Source organism: Sciurus carolinensis, chromosome 4, assembly GCF_902686445.1.
Source record: "Sciurus carolinensis chromosome 4, mSciCar1.2, whole genome shotgun sequence".
In the NCBI taxonomy this organism is placed as follows: Eukaryota; Metazoa; Chordata; class Mammalia; order Rodentia; family Sciuridae; genus Sciurus; species Sciurus carolinensis.
Window position 1 is genome coordinate 110,216,120 of NC_062216.1, and position 23,262 is coordinate 110,239,381.

General features: G+C 44.8%; 1 protein-coding gene and 1 pseudogene across 1 annotated transcript in view; both read right to left on the reverse strand.

Moving 5' to 3' along the window:
* Positions 1-4,764: 4,764 nt before the first annotated feature.
* On the reverse strand, positions 4,765-5,891 carry LOC124982879 (bone morphogenetic protein 4-like; annotated as a pseudogene).
* Positions 5,892-15,073: 9,182 nt separating this feature from the next.
* Faim2 (Fas apoptotic inhibitory molecule 2) overlaps positions 15,074-23,262 on the reverse strand; it is a 28,297-nt gene continuing 20,108 nt past the window's right edge. Inside the window, exon 12 of the mRNA XM_047551235.1 lies at positions 15,074-15,327. Within this exon, the coding sequence (XP_047407191.1) occupies positions 15,178-15,327 (150 nt within the window). The 3' untranslated portion in view covers positions 15,074-15,177. The remainder of the gene's footprint in view (positions 15,328-23,262) is intronic.

The window sequence follows — 23,262 nt, forward strand, 5'->3', positions numbered from 1 at the left end:
GGTGAAATAGAAATAAGAATATTTCTCATCTTCCATCTCTGTCCCAAGACACGGTTTAGACCTCAGGGGGTCCTTAAACCCGCAAGCTGTCTTCACTAATTACAGAGAAGATAGAGAATGAATATGAAGATCTTTGGACAGACTTTTTCTGGCCTACCTTGTACAAGGTGAACTATTTTCTTGTCCCTTTAAAAACACCACAGGACCTGTAGATGACTGGCAGACAATCTCATCATCTGTTTTCAGAATCCTCTCTTTTACCCCTCTGAAATAAAACACTTTTGTCACATCTCTCTGGATTCTTGGTGGCAATCAACAGAAATTGGCTCTGTCTGATAAACAGAAAAGGAATTTATTAAAAGGATATTCGAGAGTTCATAGATTGTAAAAGGAATATAAGAGAATCAGGCTTGAAAGGGGAATAAGAGAATTCCAGTTAAACATGGTGGATTTTTCACACACACACACACACACAATTGTTTTTGTTCTGTAAAACTCCACTAAAATGATAATGAAAGGCACAAATTCTCAAGGACAAAGAAAATGGGAGAAAGGACAATAGTAACAAGTGTGGAACACAGGACATAGCCCACCAAGAGAGTTGACTCCTATGTGATTAAATGGGAAAATCAAGAAGCAACATAACATATACTAGAGGTCTGTAAAATTTCAGGGACTTGGACTGGGGTTGTGGCTCAAGGGTAGAGCATTTGCCTAGAATGTGTGAGGCTCTGGGTTCAATCCTCAGCACCACATTAAAGAAAAACAAAAAAAACAAAAAAAATTAAATAAAATGAAGTGTGTCCATCTACAAATAAAAAGTAAGAAAATTTAAAATTTTTTTCAGGAATTTATGCAATAGACACTTTGATATATGACATGTAGATGTGTCTCAAAAACAAATTATTTCTTTCAACCAGTGTTGCTTAAACAATTAGATATCAATAGGTAAAAAGAAATAGAATAAAAGAACCAAAACCTCAAAACCTATGCAAAAATTAATTCCATGTGGATTATAGATTAAATACTATGTAAAATCACAAAACTTTCAGAATATAGGAGAACATCTTTAGAACCCAGGACTCAATAAAATATTCTTTAGAAGTGACACCAAAAGTATGATTCACAAACAAAAAAAAATCAATGAATTGAACTTCATCAGAGAGAAACACTTTGCTTTGTGAAAAAATTCCATGAAGAGGATAAAAAGATAAACTAGAGTTAGGGAGAAGATTTACAAACCATGTATCTAAAAAGGATTTGTATCTAAAGTATACAAAGAACTGTACAGCATAAAAGACAAATCTAACTAGAAAATACATAAAAGATCTGGAGACATTTCATAGTTTTTATGTTCCCTATCCTAATAGATGTATAGGGTATCTCATGATGGTCTTATTTGCATTTCCCTCATGGATTGTGATGTTTAACATCCTTTCATGTGTTTTGTTCTGTAGATTTTTCCCATGATGGGAATTGTTAAATAAATAAATTTCTTTTCTTTTTTTTTGTCTTTTTTGGAACTGGGGGTCGAACCCAGGGCTTTGCGAATGCAAGGCAGACGCTTTGCCACTGAGCTACATCCCAGCCCAAATAAATTTCTTTACCTTGTTTTCAATATAAACTGTTAGTTTATATTTTATATTGGTCAGATCTAGATTTGGGTCTTAGCAGAAAAACTGCTAAATATTTATTACTGCATCACTTTGTGTGTGTGTGTGTGTGTGTGTGATCAAACTCAGGGCTTTGCTGGGCTGTGTCACTCTAGAGCAGGTGACCCAGATCATCAGGGGAAACTCTCTAACATGAAAAATAGAGTCCAAAAAGCATATCAATAAGCAAGTCAGAGAAGCAAAGACTACACAGGAAGAAGAATGCATTTCTAAGAAATCCTAAGAAAATACTCTAATAGAGATATTGCATCTATGAAGTATGCTATAAAAACAACATTCAGCCTTGGTGATGATTAAATGGGAGTTTACCATAAAATTCTTTCAACTTTACTATATATTTGAAAACTTTCATAACAAAATATGGGGGACGGGAATATTTACAGAACAACAAAGACCTTTTGGATGTTAAAAATATAATCGCAGGGTGGAGGTGTATCTCAGTGGTAGAATGTGTGCTTAGCATGTATGAGGACCTGGGTTCAATCCCTGGTACTACAAATGTGTGTGTGTGTGTGTGTGTGTGTGTGTGTGTGTGTGTGTTTGTGTGTGTGTATGCAGAAGTTAAATACTCCACAGAACAGCTTGTTATGATAGAAGCAATCTTGCACAAAGTATTACAAGATGCTGCCCAGGCACATACTGCAATAATCCCAGCAACTGTGGCTGGTGGGATGGGAGTGGAATGGGCACCTGAGACAGGAGGATCACAAGTTCAAAGTCAGCCTCAGCAATATAGGGAAGCCCTATGCAATTTAGCGAGATATTTTTCTCAAAATAAAAAGAACATGGACTGTAGTTCAGTGGTAAAGCATTCGTAGGTTCAATTCCCAGCACCCAAAACAAAAACAAAGTAGAACAAGATAGACAAAAGATGAAAAATAGTACACAAAAGATAGAGTCTAGACTCAAGAGATCTGATATGACATTCGACAATGAGAGTTCCAGAGGAGAAAGTAGAGGGAGCTATCAAAATTATCTCTCAAATAACAGTCAAAGAAATTAAAGAACAATTCAAGAAAATATCCCAAAACTGAAGGCCCTTGAGGTGTCAATGAAATGAATGAAAATAGTTTCATGAAAGACACCACATGGCAAATTTTCAGAACATTGAGGACAAAGAGGATATCCTACATGTATTTCAGAAAGAGTACAAAAAATTTTCACAATCATAATAGTTGTAATAGTAATTTCTTGGCAGCCACACTGGAAGCTGGGAGGCAATGTGACAATGCTCTCAAAATTCTGAAGAGAACTTTCATTCTACACATAGCCAAATTGTAACCAAAAGCTCTGTCCTCGTCCCTGATGCCAATCCAATAATGAACGAGGTTTTGAGAAAAGGAAAAAAGAAGTTTTATTGCTTTGCTAGCAAAGGAGAAACACGGGAGACTCTTGTCCTAGAGTCTGTGATTCTCCCTATCATGGAGAGTGAGGGGGTTTTAAAGAGATAATTCAGAGATATCTTATTTCCTGAGATTAGAGAGAAGGTCAGGGAGGAGAAGTTTGGGAAAAAGAAAAAAATGTCAGTTTTAGAGCAACAAGGGATATGGTTAAAGCATAAAGTGAACCACTATTACAAAATGACAGTGTGAAGACATGTCCAGAAATGAAGGAACCAAATAATCTTCCATAAGTTCTTTCTCAGGAAGATCCTGGAGAACATACTCCACCAGAATGAGGTAGAAAACCAAGAAAGTTCATGGAATCTAGAAAGCAGTTTCCAATAGCATAGAGTGGTGCAGAGGATCCCCAGGATAGAGATGAAGGAAAAGTCCAGGACAACAACTGAGCAGCGGAACTTCAGATCGAACAAGTAGTTTAGAAAAGTCAAGAGATCCTGGGAAGAAGGCATCAATTTGATGAAATTGGTAGAACATCTTATGAATTTGGATATATACATATGTATTTTTAAATATTTTTATTAGTTGTTGATGAATCTTTATTTTATTTATTTATTTGTTATGTGGTGCTGAGGATCGAACCCAGTGCCTCACACATATTGGCAAATGCTCTACCACTGAGCCACAACCCCAGTCCTGGATATGTTAAGAGGATATGCAACCACGTAGGGGTGAGTTAAGAACTAAGTTACTAATAAGGACATAAAAAATTAAGCAAATGAGCAAACAACTAACAATTTGTGTGTGTGTGTGTGTGTGTGTGTGTGTGTGCGCGCATGTGTGTGTGTTACTGGGGATTTGGGGATTGAACCCAGGGAACTGTACCACTGGGCTACATGTCCAGTCCTTTAAAAAATTTTTATTTTGAGAAAGGACCTTGCTAATTGCCCAGACTGTCTTTGAACTTGTGATCCTCCTGCCTCAGTCTCTCAAATTGCTGGGATTACAGGTGTGTACTACTGCATCCAGCAATAACAATCAACTACCAGAAAAGCAAAACATTGTATAAGAAAGGAAAAGTAATCATTATACATTACATAGTTCAGTGACCAACATGCTTTACAGTCTTGATAATGTAAGCATTGAATATTGATCAATCTATACTTACAGATATAGCCAAATCAGAATGAGGTAGGGGTGATGGAAGGTAGTAAGAAAAATGTGTGTAATTATGTTTGTGTGTGTTCATACCTTGATTTCTATATCTCTTTCCCAGTTTGTTTTTAATACTTTCTGATTTTTTTTCTGACTGCCCTTTGTTTTCTTCTTCAAACATATATTTTCTAAGCTTTCTATAATGCACATATAATAATTTTATAGTCAGGAAAAAAACAGTACAGATCGTTACAAAGAAAAGGTTAGGAACAATGTCTTCAAGCATTCTGTTTTTCTTCTTAATTCATCACATACTACCATCTGTGATTTTTTCTGAATATTATTTGAACCTACTTATGTTTTCAGTAAGTACCTCTGTTTGGGCATAATGAATTCACAAGGTCACCCTGCTCTGCAAATTATTTCATAGTATCATAGAACCTTACACTTTAATTCATCATTGTTTAACCCATTGAATTCCATTCAAGAATTCTACAAAGTGTGTTTAGGACAACATGACTGAGGCATGGTCTGTGACAATCGGAACACATGTTTGTGTGAATGTGTGTATGTTCATATTCAAGGACTGCCTGATCTCAGCAATATCCACATCCCTCTACCACCATTGCTGATAATTTTTCAGTACCATCTTGCCACGCTCATCCAGACACAGCATGGAGATGACACTCATTCAGTGGATATGAAACAGGCCTTGAAGATACTGGAATTGACAGGATTGACCCAGGTCTGCACAGTGGCTTGGTTGGTTGAATTGAGGTGGTCCACCAGTGCAAAGGGGCAGTCTCCATGGCAGTAGAAGGCCTGGTAGCCTGGTGGGGCCACAATCCTGCCATTCCAACCCATGTTGCTGAAGTCCACACAAAATGAGTGGTGCCAGCATTTCTTATTCTTTTTCCTGGACTGCTGTGGATAGTGTTTAGGGTTACCCCACTCTATTGAGGTAACCATGTGGGTCTGTATATGATGATGGTGAGTCAGTTCAGTGTCCTGCCCATAGTTGGTCTGCTTCCCCTGGCTCACTTTAAAACTTTCCCACCTTATCACATTGTGGTAGACCAAACTAGTGTACAATAGTCATGTGATGAGGTGTCCAGGCACTTCTGCCAGGGACTTCAAAATCTCAAAAATGTTTAGTCTGTGCCCTGCTCCCATTCTCAGTTCACCTGCTCCTGAATGAGCCAAAGTTCTTCAGAGAACACCTCTTTCTCTGGGATGGTGCTGAGGTTAAAGAGGTAAGAAAAAGCAGTTTCATCTGATCTCAGATGTTCTCCAGATGTTCTTCGTGGTGGAAGCTTCACATGGTATTTGTACGACTGGAGGGGCACACTGCGTACTCCAGACCCGGCGGGTGGGTCTATCTACTCTTCCTCCTCCTCCCCTCTAGATTTGAGCCAGAAAAGATCCCACATGTAAACCAGAATGAATGAGCTCTTGCTCTGCTGCAGTGCAGCCCGAACATCTGCAGAAGTGGCAACTCAAAATCGTGGTGCATGGCTTAGCCCTGAGTGGTGTCCTCCTGAGTGGCCCTGGATCTTGTGACATTATTCTTCCCCATATCAGGTGTCATCAAACTAGCATGGCTCACTCCTCCTAGAAGGACTTGGCATAATGAAACGACCATCAGAATTTGGTTACCAGGAATCACGGTGTTTTGACAGAAAACAAGGCATATAACAACAGTCCATGTTTCTTGACAACCCATCTTGAACAAACTTGCTGGAAAGGCTCAGAAACTTCCAGTGTGTTGTTCAGAATGGCTCCATAGGTCTGAACAGTAGTAGGCCCACCAGCAGCAGCTCCTAGGGAACTCCAAAGAGCTGATATGAACTTGGGTGAGGGCCTGGGACTGAGGCGCTGCAGGCTTGAAACACTTGGATGGAATCCCACCAGGGACAGAGGCCGGATACTCAGGCTGGGCCGTAGCCATGTCTTAGGCTCTTGTCCCTCATCTCGGGTGACAAACTCACCTAGCTTTCACGCTCCTTCCTTCCCACCTTCATCATCTACCTTCCCACATCTACTGTAAGGGGTTTACTTAGCTCAAAGTTGTGGAGGTCTAAGATCACAGTGCTGGCATCAGATTCTTTTTTTTTTTTTTTAATTGTAAACAAATGGGATACATGTTGCTTCTCTGTTTGTACATGGAGTCAAGGCGTACCATTTGTGTAATCATAAATTTACATAGGGTAATGTTGTTTGATTCATTCTGTTATTTTTTCCCTTTGGCATCTGATTCTGATGAAAGCCTTCTGGCAATTCTACTCCTAGGTGTATACCAAAGAGAAATGAAAATATGTCTATACAAAAAAAAAAAAAAGCAGTACTATTAAGAAAAAAGTGAAAACCAGCCAAATGTCTACCAATTGATGAGTAAAATGTAGTAGATCCATACAGTAGGATATTATTTGGCAATAAAAAGGAATAAAGTATCAGTTAGTACTACAACATGGATGACTCTATAGAAAATATGCTAAGTGAAAGAAACCTGTTATGAAAGACTACATGTTGCATGATTCCATTTGTATGAAATGTTCTAGATAAGTAAATTTATAATGGAAGAGAATGGATTAGTAGTTGCGAGGGGATGGGGGTGTTGGGGAGGGAATGGGGACTAACTGCTAATGAGAGGGAGGGAAAAAGTTTTCAAAATTAGGTTGTGGTGATGGTTGTACAACCCTTTGAATTTACTTTTTTAGCGCTGAAGTGAACATTTTACTGTTTTTGTTTGTTTTTCTTAGAGTGTGCATTTTGAATGAATTACATGGTATGTGAATTATATCTCAAACAGTTTAAACAAAAAGAAAAACAGAATTCATGTGGAGATAAGTTGAAAGTATATATTGTTTTCTATCAAACTTTCATCTAAAAGTTTTAGCATTCATTGATGATTCTTGCCTGAATCAGTTATTACTTTATTACAAAATGCTAATTTTCTAATTCTATCATTCCTTCTACATTAGTTGGCATTTTATTATAAGGAAGAGTCATAAAATCTATTTAAAAAGACCAAAAAAATGGAATTATACTCTTCATAGTACTTTGTAATTTGCTTTATAGTTTAATATTATTCAGCTTTGTGACTAGGTAAATATTTACCCATATCATCATTTTTAAGTGGCTGCTAAATATTTAATGGAATAAGTGTATCACAATTGTTAAACAACCCCTTATTGTTTACTATTTTTTTTCCAACTTTCACTCTTAGGAGTAGTACTTCAATGGACATTCTTGTTTTCTTTTGGTATTTGCTCATTTATTTAATCAGGACAAACATCTAGAAAGACTGTTTTGAGCTTTTTATACCTCCTCTAAATGCTGTTTAAGAACAGAATCATTCCTTCTTGAGTTTTTCTTTGTTTGTTTGTTTGTTTACACTATCTGTATCTTATGATACAAAGCCAAATAAGCCAACTGACACTTCCAACATTTGGCCTGGAAATCCTAGCCAGTCTTCAGTTAATTAGATATTTTTCTGCTTTTCACATTGGTGCAGATAAAAATCTTGCTAAACATTCCATCACTGTATAACAAGAGTTTTTCCTTCAAGTTCCAATAACATTATCCTTGACTTTCCCTTGAACCTTCACCTGCAGCCTCCTCAAGGTGCTTTCAGCTTTTCTGGTCTCATAGAGGCCTGTAGCCATCTCCTACCATGTGATTCCAAAACTAGTGCAATATGTTTTAAGATTTATTATGGAAGTACCTGAATTTCCGATGCCAAATTCTGTTCCAGTTTTCTGTTAGGTGGCATAAAACCACATCATTTTATTATGCTCATGGATTCTATAGATTAGGAATTTGAACAGGGCACTGAAGGGAGATTTTTCTGTGCTCCATGGCTTAGACATCAACTGGTTAGTCTCAGATGGCTGAGGGTTTGTGTTAGTCAATTTTTCACTGTTGTGACCAAACTACCTTATAAGAAAAACTTAGAAGAAAGATTTTTTATTTTTGGTTCATGATTTCAAAGGTTTGAGTCCAAGGTCAGCAGGCTTTATTTCTTTGGGCCTGAGGTGAGGCAGAACATTATAGGGGAAGAGTTTTGCAGAGGAAAGATGCTCAGTTCATGGCAACTGGGAAGCAAAAATAAAGGAACTGGGGAGAAGAGAAATCCTTCCAGGATTTGACCCCAGTGACCTATTTCCTCCAAATAGGTCCCACCTCCCAAAAGTTCATTCAGCTATTAATGGATTAATTCACCAAATGGATTAATCTACTGATGAGGTTAGAGCGCTCATGACCCAGTTGCCTAAATGCCTTGCTGCATTGGGAACCATGCTTTCAACACACGAACCTTTTGGGGGACATGCTAGATCTGAACCATAACAGGAACAGCTAAAGTTTGATAATTTACTTCCAAAGTGACTTTTCCATCATACGGTGACCAACTTGGTAAGCACTGCTGGAAGACTGGACTCAGCTGGGTTTCTTGGCAACTATCTACATGTGGCCTCTCCAGCATGACAGCCTCAGGGTACTTGGGCTTCTCTTGGGCTCAGGAGGAAAAAGAAGTTAACAAAGAGGAATTGAGGTTATGATGGACAATGAGAGGCTCATTGTTTTTGACAGGGTTTTTCCAGAAAAGAAAGACCCTGGAAAGGAGTTGGGGTTGTAGGCTGGGAAGAAAGTATCTTAGCCATCTGTGGTGTGTGTGAGTGTGTGGGCACAATCCATGAGAGGGAAAACAGGTTTGCTGGGAGTAAGCAGACTTGAGTAAAGACAGATGGCCTATGTGAGCTGGATGAGGTGGCTCAGCTCTGGAATTTCTCCAGCATCAATGGGGGTCAGGAAATGGGAATGAAGAGTGAACACAATCCCAATGGTGGGGAAAAAGGTGCATGAAGGTCACAACTTGGGTAGTAGCTACTTGAAGGTAGTAAATGGAGTAGTGGGGTGTATAGTAGCTCCACAAAGAGACATGCCAAAATCCTAAACCCCTGTACCTGTGAATATGACCTTTTTGGAAATAAGGATCTTGAAGTCAGGCACCATGGTACATACTTGTGATCTCAGCCACTTAGGAGGTCAAGTTTGGGCTAGTCTGAGCAACTTGATTAGATGGTACTTCAAAATAAAGTTTATTCCCAGCAGCTGGGGAGGCTGAGAAGGGAGGATTTTGAGTTCAAAGTCAGCCTCAGCAAAAGTGAGGTGCTAAGCAACTCAGTGAGACCCTGTCTCTAAATAAAAATGCAAAATAGGGTTGGGGATGTGGCTTAGTGGTTGAGTGCCCCTGAGTTCAATCCCTCATACAGAGAGAGAGAGAGAGAGAGAGAGAGAGAGAGAGAGAGAGAGAAAGAAAGGGGGGGGGGAATAAAAACATGGAAGTTATTAAAGAACATTTTAAAATAGATAAAAAATAAATAAAATAAAATTTATTTATTTATTTATTTAGTGGTATTTGGGAAGGAACCCAAGGGTGTGATCCTCCTCCCTCAGCCTCCCCAGTAGCTGGGGATTACAGGCTTATGCCACCACACCTAGCTCAAAATAAAACTTATTAAAAGGGCTGAGGATATAACCTAGTGGTAGAGTGCTTACCTAGTGTGTATGAGGCCCTGGGTTCGATACCCAGTACTGAAAAATAAATAAATAAAATAAGGATCTTGAGATCATCATCCTGGATTTATCACAGGCCTTAAATCCAAAGGCAGGTTTCCTTTTAAGAGAAAGAAGAGATTTGAGACAAAGACTTGGGGAGAAAGACCTCATGTATATGGAGGCCAAGACCGGAGAGCACCACAGCCAAGGAATACTAAGAATTTTCAAGAGCTGCCTGAGATTAGGAGACCACATGAACTCTCCATTGGAGTCTTCAGAAGAAACTAGCTGTGTTGACAATTTGATTCCAGGCACCTAGCCTCCACGACTGCGGTTGAATATATTGTTTACGTTGTTTTAAGCCACCCAGTTTGTGGTGATTTGTTAGGGGAGACCCCCAGGAACTAATAGACTGGGTAGGAGACAGGGGAGGCCAAGGGACTCTAGAAGTTGGATGAGGCATTGATTGGAGCCCAGAGTCACTTCCACACGATTTGCACTACACATTCCTTTCCTTTCCACCCTTTCCTGACCTCCATCTTTCACAGAGCAGGCCCTGATTCAGAGGCCTCTCCCTGCCCCATTTCAACATCTCTGCACTGACTGTTCACTGGGGCTACAGTGAAGAGTGTTTACTTGGAACACTAGGTTATGTGGTTTCAAACTCTTGTGTTTTCTGTCTTGTGAAGTGGGTGGCATCTTTTCCTCTCCTATCTCTTGCTACCTATTGAAGTCCTTTGTATACACTGGGTGCTTAATAAAAGTTATTTATTCTCTCTTCAGCCCCTCACTCTTGTTTCTGCTTCTTTTCTTGTTGTAGCTGAATTTATACCAAAGTCTCATCAGAGACAAAGGATAATGTCCCTCGCTATTCCAGTATAATTGTGTCTCCTCTCACATAATGCCCCCAGCCTCAAGTTCGCCACAGGGACCTGGCGATATAATCATTCACTCATGTGTCTTCCAATCCTACTCCCAATCAGTAATTTGTGCATAAACTTGGACAAGTCACTGCAATTTCTGCTCTGTAGTTTCCTCCTACGTAAAAGGAAAAGGTTGGAGTAGATTCCTTCCTTTCTGCATTCAGAAGTTGCTTTGAGGGCTGGGGTTGTGGTTCAGTGGAAGAGCACTTGCCTAGCATGTGTGAGGCACTGGGTTTGATCCTCAGCACCACATATAAATAAAATAAAGGTCTATCAACAACTAAAAAATATTTTTTAAAAAGTTGCCTTGAACTTCTTCGGAGGTTAAGGCAGGATGATCACAAGGTTGAAGCCAGCCTTGGCAACTTAGTGAGATGACATCTTAAAAAAAAAAAAAAAAAAAAAAAAAGGTCTGGTTGTGTAGCTCAGTGGTAAAGTGCCCCTGGATTCATACCCAGTTCACTGGGTGGAGTGGGGCGGGCGTTGCTTTCTGGGACTGTGTGCTATATATCCTATGGATTCTAGGTGAACAAGATAGCTCCTAGGAGCTCAAGTTTTATAGTTTTAGAGCTGCCACTATGGGGGAATCTGTCCAAAAGCACCATAGGCTTTCCTTTTAGGGAAACAGATTTTCACTGAAAATAAGAATCTTAACAGGACTGTCCACAAAAGAATAGGCTTCCATAGATGGGGTGAGCCTTGGTGCAGAGAAGCCTCTTAGGGAGTCCTTCCAGCTCTGTGAACCTAAGTCCTCCAGAAATGTTTTTTATTTGTTTGTTTTTGTTTGTTTGTATGTTTGAGAAGAAGGAGCAGTCACTTTTTTCAGGTAAATATAGGTGGGGACTTAATTCAAACTACAGGGAGAAACACACTGCATGAGAGCTTTCCCATTGCTCTGAGTGAAGCCTTACACGGGCACCAGGAGCCATCAGAGGGTGCAAACAAAAGATAATCAAAGGAAACAGCTCAAATGTCATAACTGCTTTTATTCTTATCTCCAGTCAATCACAGACCCTGGGAAAGTGTGGCCAGGGAAGGGGACAGGGCAGGCCAGGGACCTTGGAGCAACTGAGGCCAGAAGGGCAGCAGTTGGGTCTGGGGCTGTGGCAGACAAGCCAGCATCCCTGGTGCTGAGTCTGCCCTTAGAACCTTGGGAGTAGCTCAGCTCAGGGCGGCATAGGGGTGGTTTTCAGTAGACAGGTAAGCAGTGTCTGAGAGATGTGACAGTCGTTGGTCAAAAGGGAACAGCTGGTGGTTGCTGAGGAGACAAGTCTGGGAGGACTGAGAACTGGGAAAGCCAGCACGCATGTCCTGTCCCTCACCACCAGCCATAGCCACCCTATTTCTCGCCCACATTTCCTCTAGAAGCCACTGGGGAGCAGCAAAGTGCTTGTGTAAATCTCATCATGGGGCGGGGGCAGACAGGCCACTTTGATCCCAGGTGAGCCAGGGAAGGAAATGCACAACATTCTGAATGAGGGGTCTGTTGGATCCTGAATCCCCCAGGATGAAGAATAGAGGGTTGAAGAACCAAGACTCTTGGGCTTCCCGAAATTATACAGAAGGAGCCACACATGTACCCAGCAATTGGTGTGGGGCCCTAGGACTTCCATGTGCCTCCCTGGCTCTGATCTGCAGCCTCCAGGAGAGGATCTCTTTGTCTGTCACCCCTCATCAAAGACACTTCTGGCCTCACATCACAGATGGTTAAATTCCTGGCTTCCTCTAACCTTATAAAATGCAACCTATCCCTTCCCAGGTCCAGCCCCACCCAGGCCAAAAATATGAGAGGCCAGGAGAGTCCTTCCTCCTCTACAGCTTATGGCACCTGCCTGGTTTTGATGTCTCATAATCCAGCATTCTGTTCCCTGCCCTTTCTCCTCTCAAGACTCATCCAGGTGTTCCTGGAACTCCCCACTGCCCAGATGGGGAGTGGTACACACAGGCTTCAGTTCTGGCCTTGCTGTCAGCTCTGCAATGCCCTGATCTCACCTCAGGACCCAGGGCAGAAGACTGCAGCATCCTCTGCTGGGCCTCCCCACCTCCTCAGAGGAGCCATCATTGATTTGTTGTGATTCGTGCCTGGGTCACACACATTATTTATGGCTGAGGGCTTGCCCTTCCCCCAATCTTTTGGAGCTCAACCTTAGAAAAACTTCTCAATCCCCAGTTTCTGCATACATTATCCCAGGAAGAGGAGGACTTGGACAAGTAAATTCTGGGAAGCTGGCCAGTGTAGGAGTGGCAGGTCAATAACTAGGAAGAGGGGTTAAAGGCCAGAGATTAGGAGAGGAACCCAAGGAACCTTGGAAGAGGGATGTCAAGTGGATGAGAAAGTCAGGGAAATCAGTATTCTGATGATTCTCCCTACCCCACACTGCCACAGACTTCTACCTTGCAGATAGGAAAATTGAAAGCCTTGCCTGTGATCATGAGCCCACTGGCAGTAAGGCTAAAGATCAGAAACCAGAAATCCTGTCTCTCAGGTGGTGTCCAGGCGTTGGAAACCTCAGAGTGCACAATCTAGTGGTGGCGGGGAGGGGGATATTAAATGCATGGCACTATGGACCACAAATCCCCAGAGATGCTGGGATTTGACCATCCACCTTTATGGGCTCTCATGCAGTCTCATTTCAGCCCCGACTCAGGCTGGAAGGAAAGAGTGATGCCTTCTGAGCCAGGCAGCCATGGATTTGAACCTCAGATCCACCCACTGCTAGCTGTATGACCTTGGACTCATTATCAAGCTTTTCTGAGCATCTTGGCTTTGCCCTCTGCAGTAGGGATGTGCAGAGGACTGCCTTTGTAGGACTGCTGCGATGGATTAATTTAGACCAGCACACAGTGGGCACCCACTTCCCCCGCCCTGATTGCCTTTACCTCACACACACCACCTGCTGGTTCTTGGTTCCTTCTTTCCTCAAATACCCAAAATGGAAAAAAACTCTGTTTCTGCAATATTTCTTGAAAGCTAGAAGTAGGAAGGGTGGAGAGGGGTGGGGTTGGGAATGGATAGGTAGTACACCTAGTCACCTCTTCCAAGGGCTAACAGCATAGAGCCCAGGAGAGAGAGAGGCCAAGGGAGGGTCCTGGTATCTACTCAGAGTCTCCTCACCTCCACCCAGTAACTTTCCACTGGCTCTGAGTTGGCCCTGCGCACATGCTGGCTGCACGCTGCCCCAGGTAAGGCCCCCTGTTGCCCTCCCCAGCAGGCACCCAGCCAGGGGCTGGGTGGCTGACGCACACCCTGCCTGAGATCCCAGCCACCTGGAGGCTGATAAGGAACCTTGGCCTCATCACATGGGACCAGCTTGAGCTATTGGCCCTGGCTGTTAGCATCAGCTGGACAGCTTCCAAATTGGAGAGATGTGCAGATAAGGGTGGGGGTGGAGGGTTCAAGGACTCTGGGCTGAGTGAGTGGCCAGGGAAGCTGGGGGAAGGGACATGGGCACTGCCAACTCCTAAGGCCTCAGGTGGCTTGGCTGGGGATAAGCCAGCAAGTGGCAGTAGATGGGGTAGGGCCTAGGAAATAAGAGGTGCAGAAGGGACTTTTGGGCATGACCTTAGGTTAGGGCTAGGGGCAGGGCAAGATCCTTCCACATGGGGCTGACCTGGCAGCTAGAACTGCCTGCTCCCCAGAACATCCAGCCAGAGGGCCCAGGCACACCTCACTCCTTCACAGGTCTGTGGGGAAGCCCTTGGCAAGCGGGGAGTGAAGACAGCGAGACGATGTGAGTCTTAGTATCACAAACCTACTCCTTAGTGGACCCGGGTCTAGGTAGATTGCCCGTACTGCACAGTTCAGTCTCCCCAGTCGACCTTTCTGCCCCTACCTCCTGGGAACCCAGGACAGGCCCTCAGGAGCAGGGCCTCCTGCCCCTATCTTCTGCCCCACGGGGCTCCCAAGAGGGTAAACCAAGGCAAGTAGCAGAGGCATTGGGCTTCCTAACCCTTTTCCATTGCCCTCAGCTCCGAGGCCCATTCCCAGATCGAGCCATTGGTCCTGCAGTTGAGAGATGGGCAGCCTGGGACACCTTTCCTTCATCTCCCAGTGGTGCTCCCCACCCGTTTTCTTATAAAGTGTCAATGCTTGACCTGTAAGAGAGAGAAGGGCTGCCTCAGAGTCACCTGGTTGTGACAGCCCTGGGAGCAATCCTGGTAGGGGTACAGGTCTCGGTTGGGCTTTTTAGGGTCTCCTTCTCACTCTGAGATTCTGTTGGGTTCCTCCCACTTGTCCCTTGGGTCCTCAAACCCAGAGAGGCCTTCATCCTTGACTGTCCCAGTTTGGAAGATGTAACTGGGGGGAATGGGGTGGCACAGGGGATGATGTGTCCTCAGTTCCTCAGGCCCCAAAGGATGGCATATGTACAAGCTGCAGAGGGTCAGGTGAGGCTGGCTGAGGGAGGGAGCAGCTGGTCACAGGCTGACTGCAGCAAGGTTTTATGTCTGGTTTTGCAGGAGTACAGGGAGGGTCAAAGGACAGGGAAGGGGCATTCTCTGGAGGAAGGTGGGACTGGGGAGAGCTCTTCATTCCCGGTTGGTGCCAAAAAGCTGCAGGAAGAAGGTGAAGATATAGATAATGTCTAGGTAAATGTTGAGGGCTCCAAAAATATACTCCTCTGGGCTCAGCGAGTGGCGTCGGTTGCCCATCAGCAACTGGGTGTCAAATGCCAGGAACTGGGAAAGGGAGGAGAGAGAGAGGTCAGAGGTCTAGTTAATGTGCCACTCAGACAGTCCAGCTGCCACACTCAGACCACCTCTGACTTTTTTTACCCTTACCTGCTGCATGGATGTGCAGTGACCCTGCTGTCAGCACGAAATCTTGCACTTTTCCAATACCTTCCCCCCCTAATTCTAGTCAATACCTATTTACTGAGCAACTACTACATTCCAGACACAGGAGTACTGCAAAGAGCAAGAGGGACAGTATCCCTGATCTTGGAGAGCTCTATGTCCAGTAGGAAGGAAGTGCTAGTGTGATGAGTGTGACTAAAAAGGGTTACAAGACCTATGTGGGTGTGGCAGGGAGTTAGGGAAGGAGAGGACCTTCAAGCTGAACCTGGTCTTCATGCTTCAGGCAATAAAAGCAGGAATTGAGCATTGTTAAGTTATTTACAAACATCAGCCCATTTAGACCTACTAACATCCCCTCCCAATAGGACTTGTCATCCCTAGAGGAAACCGAGGTCAGAGATGTTAATTTGTCCAAGTTTACCCAGCTGGAAGTGGCAAGCCCAGGATTCGAACCCAAGCAGGCAGGCTCCAGAGCCCCTAGGCTTAACCATTCTGCTCTGCTGCTCACTGGTAGCATCTGGGTTAGTGCATTTCCTCCCAAGAAACACCCTCTCCCTGGGCACCTTGGTATCCTAATGGACTCTGAACAGATCCCTAAGGGTCAGTGCCTCTCTGCCACTGCTGCCCCTACCAGGTCTTGCCACTGCCCCCAGCAACTCCCTCTCCTCCCACATAGAATTCCTTTGGGGTCCAAGCCTACATAACAGGACTCCCCAGTAACAGTATATGGAATTTGGTAAGCATGTGCACCTTTCTGGGGAGAGAGACCAAAAAGGCCACAGTGTCTCAAAAGTTAAGAAGCATTGGTCCACGTGGGATTGGAATTCTTTAAATCCATTCACATTCTTGTTAACTGGGCTGTGACCAGCTCTCCCATCACTTGTGTATGGAATACTTGTGTGCTTATGGTCCTCTGAACCTCACTCATTATACAAACACTTTTCACGGAGTGACAGCTGCATGCCAGGGACTTGCTGAGAGCTGAAGAAACAATAAGGGACACAAAGTTGTGCCTGCCTTGGGGAAGCTCACAGCTTAGAGGGGGATACAGATAACTACAAGAAAACCTGGGACATGCTATAATTGGGGCTATGGAGAAGGGAGCTCCTGATTGGTCAGGAGGAAGATGTGGTGACATTTTACCTGGGGTTTGAAGGATGAGTAGGAGTTTGCTAGACTGAGAAGACCTGGAGGAGCCTTGAGGACCTGAGGTGCCTGGTGAGGAATTCAATGTGGCAGGAACAATATGGGAAGGGAAAGAGGACAAAGGGGCTGGGGCCTGCCCTTGAACTTGAACTTTGCTCTGGAGGCACCTTCCTTCACCCTAGCCAGGTTCCTTGACTCCCAGGACCTATTCCTTGGAGTTGCTTTCTATCTAGTCCCATGGAATCCTGAGAGAAGCCCTGCTGATGTCCCCAGTGCACAGGTACCAGAGGCTCCAACAGGGAGCAACTCTAGAATGTGGGACATGGAGTCACGCGCTTGAAGGTGAGGTGGTGGGGGTTATTATGAGCTCAGTCTCCAATGTCAGCCTGCCACTCACTAGCTGGGGGACCCGAGCATGGTACTCAATCTCTCTGAGCCTGATTCCCTAGCTGTGAAAGGGAGATGGGAGTACTTGCTTCATGAGGTTGTCGTAAGAGTAAGATGAGCAAGCAAGGCACCTGGCACGGAGCCTGACACGCGGTCAGCACTCAATGAATCGTAGCTATGACTAACGTTTTATTGTTATTATCTGCAGAAGGAGAGGAGCCTCTTGAGGACATGTAGACGCTGCTGATGAGACCCAAGTGGCTCCTGCTTCTCATCAGGGAGGTAGAAATGTTTCTAGGGGAAGTTGTGTGGCCTTAACAGAAGGAAAATGGGGAACCACAGCCAGGATGGAGGGGTGCCTGCATGGGTCAGGTTCCTGAACCCAGCAGCACTGAGGAAGGACACCCATGATTGTGGGATTGCAGTGGTAATACCTTCATATGACCTCAGTGTCCTCATCTACAAAATAGGACAGTAATATTACAATGGGCCACTGTATGGCACTATCAACTATGATTACTCTTTTTTTTAGATTTTTTAGTTGTAGATGGACATGATACCTTTATTTTATTTTTATGTGGTGCTGAGAATCGAACCCAATGCTTCACACATGCCAGGCAAGCGTTTCACCACAGAACCACAACCCCAGCCCCTGCTATGATTACTCTTTAGTTTCATTTTACTTTATTCCACTCTGCAGAATTTGATTTGGGTTCCCAAGTAGATTTTTCTTCTGTAGAGAGAACAAGCAAGCAGAGAGAACAACTCAAGTGCTACAGGCTATTTATTTAGCAGTCACAGCTGCCAGCAGAAGTTAATAAATTGTTGATCTGCCTTATCAATCAGGAGCTTGCTTGGTTGACTTCCCAGAGCCTGGTCACCCCTGGGTGAGCTAATGAAATTGAATCTCTCAACCTAGAAGACTTGGACCTGATCAGGTCTGGGGCTGGCTCCTCCAAGGAGCACCCAACCAACGAGGTCTCTGCAACCAGCTGGCTTTTCTCCTGGAGAGAAGAGTGGAAGGATTTCTGCCCCTGCCATTGGCCTGAGGCCATGGATACTTATCCACTTGGTACTATTTTCTATTGCCTGCCCCAAATTTCAACCCTCTACTGGTACCACCCATCACCACAACCTCAACCCTATGAGTCAAATGAGACTTGTCACCCATTTATCCTCAACAATATTTACTGAGCACCTACTATGTGCTGGTGAAGTTGCCCTCACAGAACTGACAATCTAATGGGGGAAAAGACATTATCAGAGATTTTGTTATGAGTGTGTATTCATTACAGGGAAAGGTTGTCTGCTGGTATCTCTCTGGGTGATGGAAAGCACTGTTAACTAGTGTCTTAGTTAAGAGCAGGTATCTTGGTTATGGTTAACATCTTAGCAGGCAACTAGGATTTTAGTTGAGAACTAACAACTGAGTTGACTGCTAACACCTAAAAGGACAAGTGGTGCTTGAGTTAGGACCCACTGTACATAGACATTTAGAAGGACTATGTGAGAGGGGGCAGGAGGTGGGGGTGGGACTAGGATGCTATTAACTTACATAGGAATAGTCCTCACCAGGGCTAATACTCTATCTTATCTCAATGTGCCCTGGAAGGTGGGCATTGTCACTATTTATATATGAGGCAAGGAGGCTCAGAGAGGCAAGTGACTTGCTGATGATCATTTATCTAGCACTGGAACCACATCACCCACTTCCTATTCTGGTGGGGCTCGGGGAAGAGCAAGCCTACAAGGACACCTGCAGGGGCCAGCGCAGGGAGCAGAAGAGCTACAGCAGACCTCCCTGGTTCCCTCAGTGCCAAGGGCTGCACCTGCTCAGAGCCCCCTGGTCACACACCTGACTTGACCTGGAATGAAGCCTCCGAGGTGAGGCTGAGGTGCTCTAGGAGCACCACACCATGAAAAGGCCAGCTCAGGGCCACCAAGAGACAGACTGAACACAAAGAGCGGGAGGTGCAGTGTGTTGAACCAGCATTAAAAGCAACACGTGGGCCACACCCGTCCCACAGAAATGCCAGCATGGTGCACCGAGTGGCCCACTGCAGGCCGCTCTCACAGCGTTTGCTCTAACAGTGATTTGCTGGCAACAACCCAAACTATCAACAGGGGACAGTTAAGTAAACTGGCAGGAGTATTGAGGTGGAAACATATTTGATATTTACTCTTATGAGAAAAAATGCGAGTTGATTTTTTCCATTTTAAAAAATCCATATTATATGATCTCACAAAGCTACACACGTCACAGGAAATTATCCATATGGAAAGGTTTGGAAGGAGAGCTGCCTCCCCCCCGAGGTTACCTCTGGGGAAGGTCATAAGAGACATGGTCATAATGACATTTCCTTTATCCATATGTAAGAGTTTAAAAAATAAAATACCTTAATAGATGTATTTATAATTATGAAATTGGAAATTTAAAGGAGGCGCTTATGAACTCCATTGTTCAATGCTCACCACAAACCTCTGCATCCCGTGTTTCATTACCTTTTTTGTCATTGACTGAGGAGACTAAGGCAGAGTGTAAGAGAACAGTTCAAGTCTTCTGACCCCAAAGCCCAAGAGAAGCAAATGTGGTGTGTGTGCACATGTGTGTGTGTGTGTGTGTGTGTGTGTGTGTGTGTGTGTAGAAAAAGAGGTTGGAAGAGAAGCAAACTGAGTTCATGGCCCAGAACACAGGCTTCCTGGGAAATGAAGAATGCTGGGCCCTCCTGCCCCGACTTTTTCAACTGGAGGGTTGGCTTGAGTCTTGAGGATTCTTTTCTTGTTCCCTTTTTCAGTACTTCAGACTGAACCCATGGCCCTACCACTGAGCCTCATTCTCCCCCTCCCCTTTGCTTTTGAAACAGGGTCTAAGTTGCCCAGACTGGCCTGGAACTTGTGGTTCTTCCTGCCTCAGCTTTCTAAGTTGCTGGGATTATAGGCATGTGCCGCAGTGCCCAGCTGGGTAGTCTTAAGAGAACACACTGCCAGCCATAAGTCCTGGTGCCCCGGTCTGGGCTTCAGGACAGTGTGAGGAAGCAGGGGAGTGAGGAAAGGTTACTGAGTGGGAGCCTGGATTCCATTTTTTGCCTGATGCCAACAGAAGGTACTTCTCTCTTTTTCATTGACCTGAGGGTAAGAAGTCTTAAATGACACAGCATTTGCACCCTCAGGAGGGCTACTGAAGTGGCAAGTCTGGCAGGCATTTGAGTCCAAAAGCCTGGTCCAGGATGAAAATGGAGTAGTGTACAAATGTGTATGAAAGAACCCATGTGGCCAGATAAGAGGGGCTGGGCACAAGGTCGTGCTTAAGAACACAGGCTGGAGAGACATGCAGACCTGGGTTCAAATCTTGGTTCTGACTTTAGGCAACTCACTGCTCCTAATGGGTAAGAGTTATTGATCACTGATGATATGCCATGTACTGCCCATGTGCTTTACATACATCAGTTCACATAAAAATCACAACTACCTATGGCTGGGTACTATTTTCATCCCCATTTCACAGATAAAGAAACTGAAACACAGAGATGTTACCTAGGTTAATCACTCTACATATAGTTTGAATGTGGCACAGAAGTACCCTAAACCCAGTCCCTGGCTCTAAAACCTAGTGCTTCAAGTACAAAGGTTAACATTTACAAAAGAGTAAAAGCTACCATCTTTCATGTTTCAGGTGCTAGGTTTCCTTTCTTCTCCTTTGCATATCATCTTATTCAGTCTTTACAACAGCCTTGTGAAGTAGGTAATATTGATCCAATTTTAAGGATGAGGCAACAGAAACACAGAAAGAACGAGTAACTTATTCAAGGTCACACAGTGGTAAGGATGAGTGAGGCCCTGAATGCAGTTTGGTGAGGTTTCTTGGTCAGCTGGAGAGCTTCCCCCAACTCCATATGCCTCCTGACCCTGTCCATAGCTGCTTCTGGCTCTGCCCTGGAGAACTGCCTCCAGGATGCTACCTGCCTGCTGCCTACAGGGCCTCATCCCTCCCTCAAGCCCCGCCCTTGGAGATGAGGGGAGCTCTTTTGCTTCCTCCTCCCTATCAGGCTGTCCTGACCATCCAGGTTTGAGCAGGGCGTTGGTTCTGAGGATTAGCAGTCAGAAGGTGAGGCTGAGGTGAGGCCTGGGAGGGGGACCCAGCACCCAAGTCAGTCCAGCCCCAACCCCTTGAGGAATCCACTCAACCTCCACTTGATGTAGGTGAGGCCTCAGTGAGGCCCAGAGCTATTTTCTTTCAGTGGTGAGGGTGGGTGACTGATAGAAGGCTCTCACTGATCTTTTAGGCTTATGTAAACCCTGGAGGCAAAGGAGCCTCTAAACTCTGAGTGAAAGAGATCCACCTAAGATTATCCTGTGGCCTTGGACTTGTGCAGCCATCATTACTTCTGCATAGGAGGCTGGGTGTACATCACAGCTCACTGGTGTAGTAGGGCTAAGGGGAGACTGGAGTGTTTTTTCTTAAATCTTCCAGAAGCTGTGGGTTGGGCCCAAGCAGGTCATGGGCAGGGAACATTGATTCTCTACTGGGACTGGATAGAAGTAACTGTCAAAAGCTTCACATTATAGGTTACAGGGATTGAGAGGGATTCTCTGGTCTAGAGAATCTCTCTAGGCCTCCGTATTCACATCTTTGAAATGGACAGAGAGATGCTGAGCTAAGAGTCAGGAAAGCTGGGCTTTCATCCAATGTGGCTGTTAGTACTCTGTGTGTGAGTGTGTGTGTGTGTGTGTGTGTGTGTGTGTGTGTACCTGTTCTCTCTGGGCCAAGGAGAGCTGGCTGCGATTTACCTCCTGGTCAGGCCTAGCACCTCTACAAAGCATCTTCCCATCCCAGTTTTGCCTCTCTATCAGGTCTCATAGCATCCTGTGACCACACACAAACTCCCTGCTACCCTGTCCCTGACTCTGGGACACTGCTGTGGTTTTCTATCTGGTCTCTGTTTTCTCAACCTCTGACTGATCCAGTTGGCTTCTCACTAATCTTCCCTGTAGTGTGTTGACAAGGATGTTTCTTGTCAACTCTCAGTGGCTCCCAGAGTTCTTAAACTGACCAGGTTGGTGGGGAGGGGAGGATTCTATTCCAAATGGGCCCATCACTTGATTTTTAAATCTCTATGCTTAGTTTCTTCTCTAGATCTCTCAGACTTGGCTTCCTGATTTGGGTGGCTCAGAGGTCTTAGCTTACCCCCAAAAGGTGCAACTCTACATGGAGCATCCTTCAGAGTCATGTGATCTGGAGGATTAGCCAACTGCCACTAGAAATCAGCTGACCAGGTCCTTGGTCCCACTCCTCTCAGTTCCTGCTCCAGTCCCTCAATACTGTCCCATTGCCCCAGACCAGCCCATGAGTTTCTACAAAAAAAAAAAAAAAAAAAGCACTCAAGAAGAGGGCACCAGGAGGTGAGAGGAGGATGCAGCCACTCTGAGGTCGGTGCCTTTCAGCTGACTCACCCACTTTTCCTGGCATTTGAGTTCTGGCATCCAGTAGTAGAGCCAGGTGGGGGTTGCTGAAAACTCAAAGCTTCCTGACCATGTACCAAGGCTGGATGTGGGTGAAGCCCAGTAGGGGCCTGTTCTTCAAGGCTGAACCAGAGCCCTAAGAAGCCTCGACTCTCCACCCCCTGAATGCAACACAATTCAGCTGACTAACCCTGCCCTCAAAAAATGGCAGATTGTCTCAGGGCAAAGGCTAAGGTTTCTAAGAGAGAAAAATCACTGGATTCTCCCAGCCCCTTTAAAGTCCAGGCTGGTGGGAAGTAGGAAGGAGCATCCCACTGGGGATCTGTAGCCCCTTTTGACGCTTCTCCTCACTTCTTTCTTGCATATCCTTGATGAGGCAGCAAACTGGGCAAGGATATACTAAGTGCTTTCTGCAATTCTCACCTAGCTGCAGGGCTAGGACAGCCCTCCATTGTGCTGAGGATCCACCCCCTAAAGGCTGGCGTTGGGGATGACAGTAAGGACAGGAGGAGACCAGGCACTGGGTTGGAGCCGGAAGACCACAGGTCCCACAGGATAGAGTGATGCTGGAAACAGGATCAGAACAAGGCCAGAGTGTGCCTCTAGGTTGAGGTTAATGCAAAGACTTGGGGATATTAGTTCTATGGGGTGAACTCTGAGGGTCCCTGTCCACCTGAAACTAAGAGGAAGAGAGCAGAATGAACCTGGAGGCTCCTCTCCTCAGCCTTCCCCTGCACCACGAGATCCAGAGACCCTGTTTTCCCTCTTTTGATCAGATGCATCCACCCATGTGCTCTCGACCAGGTTTATGCAACCCGCAGGATG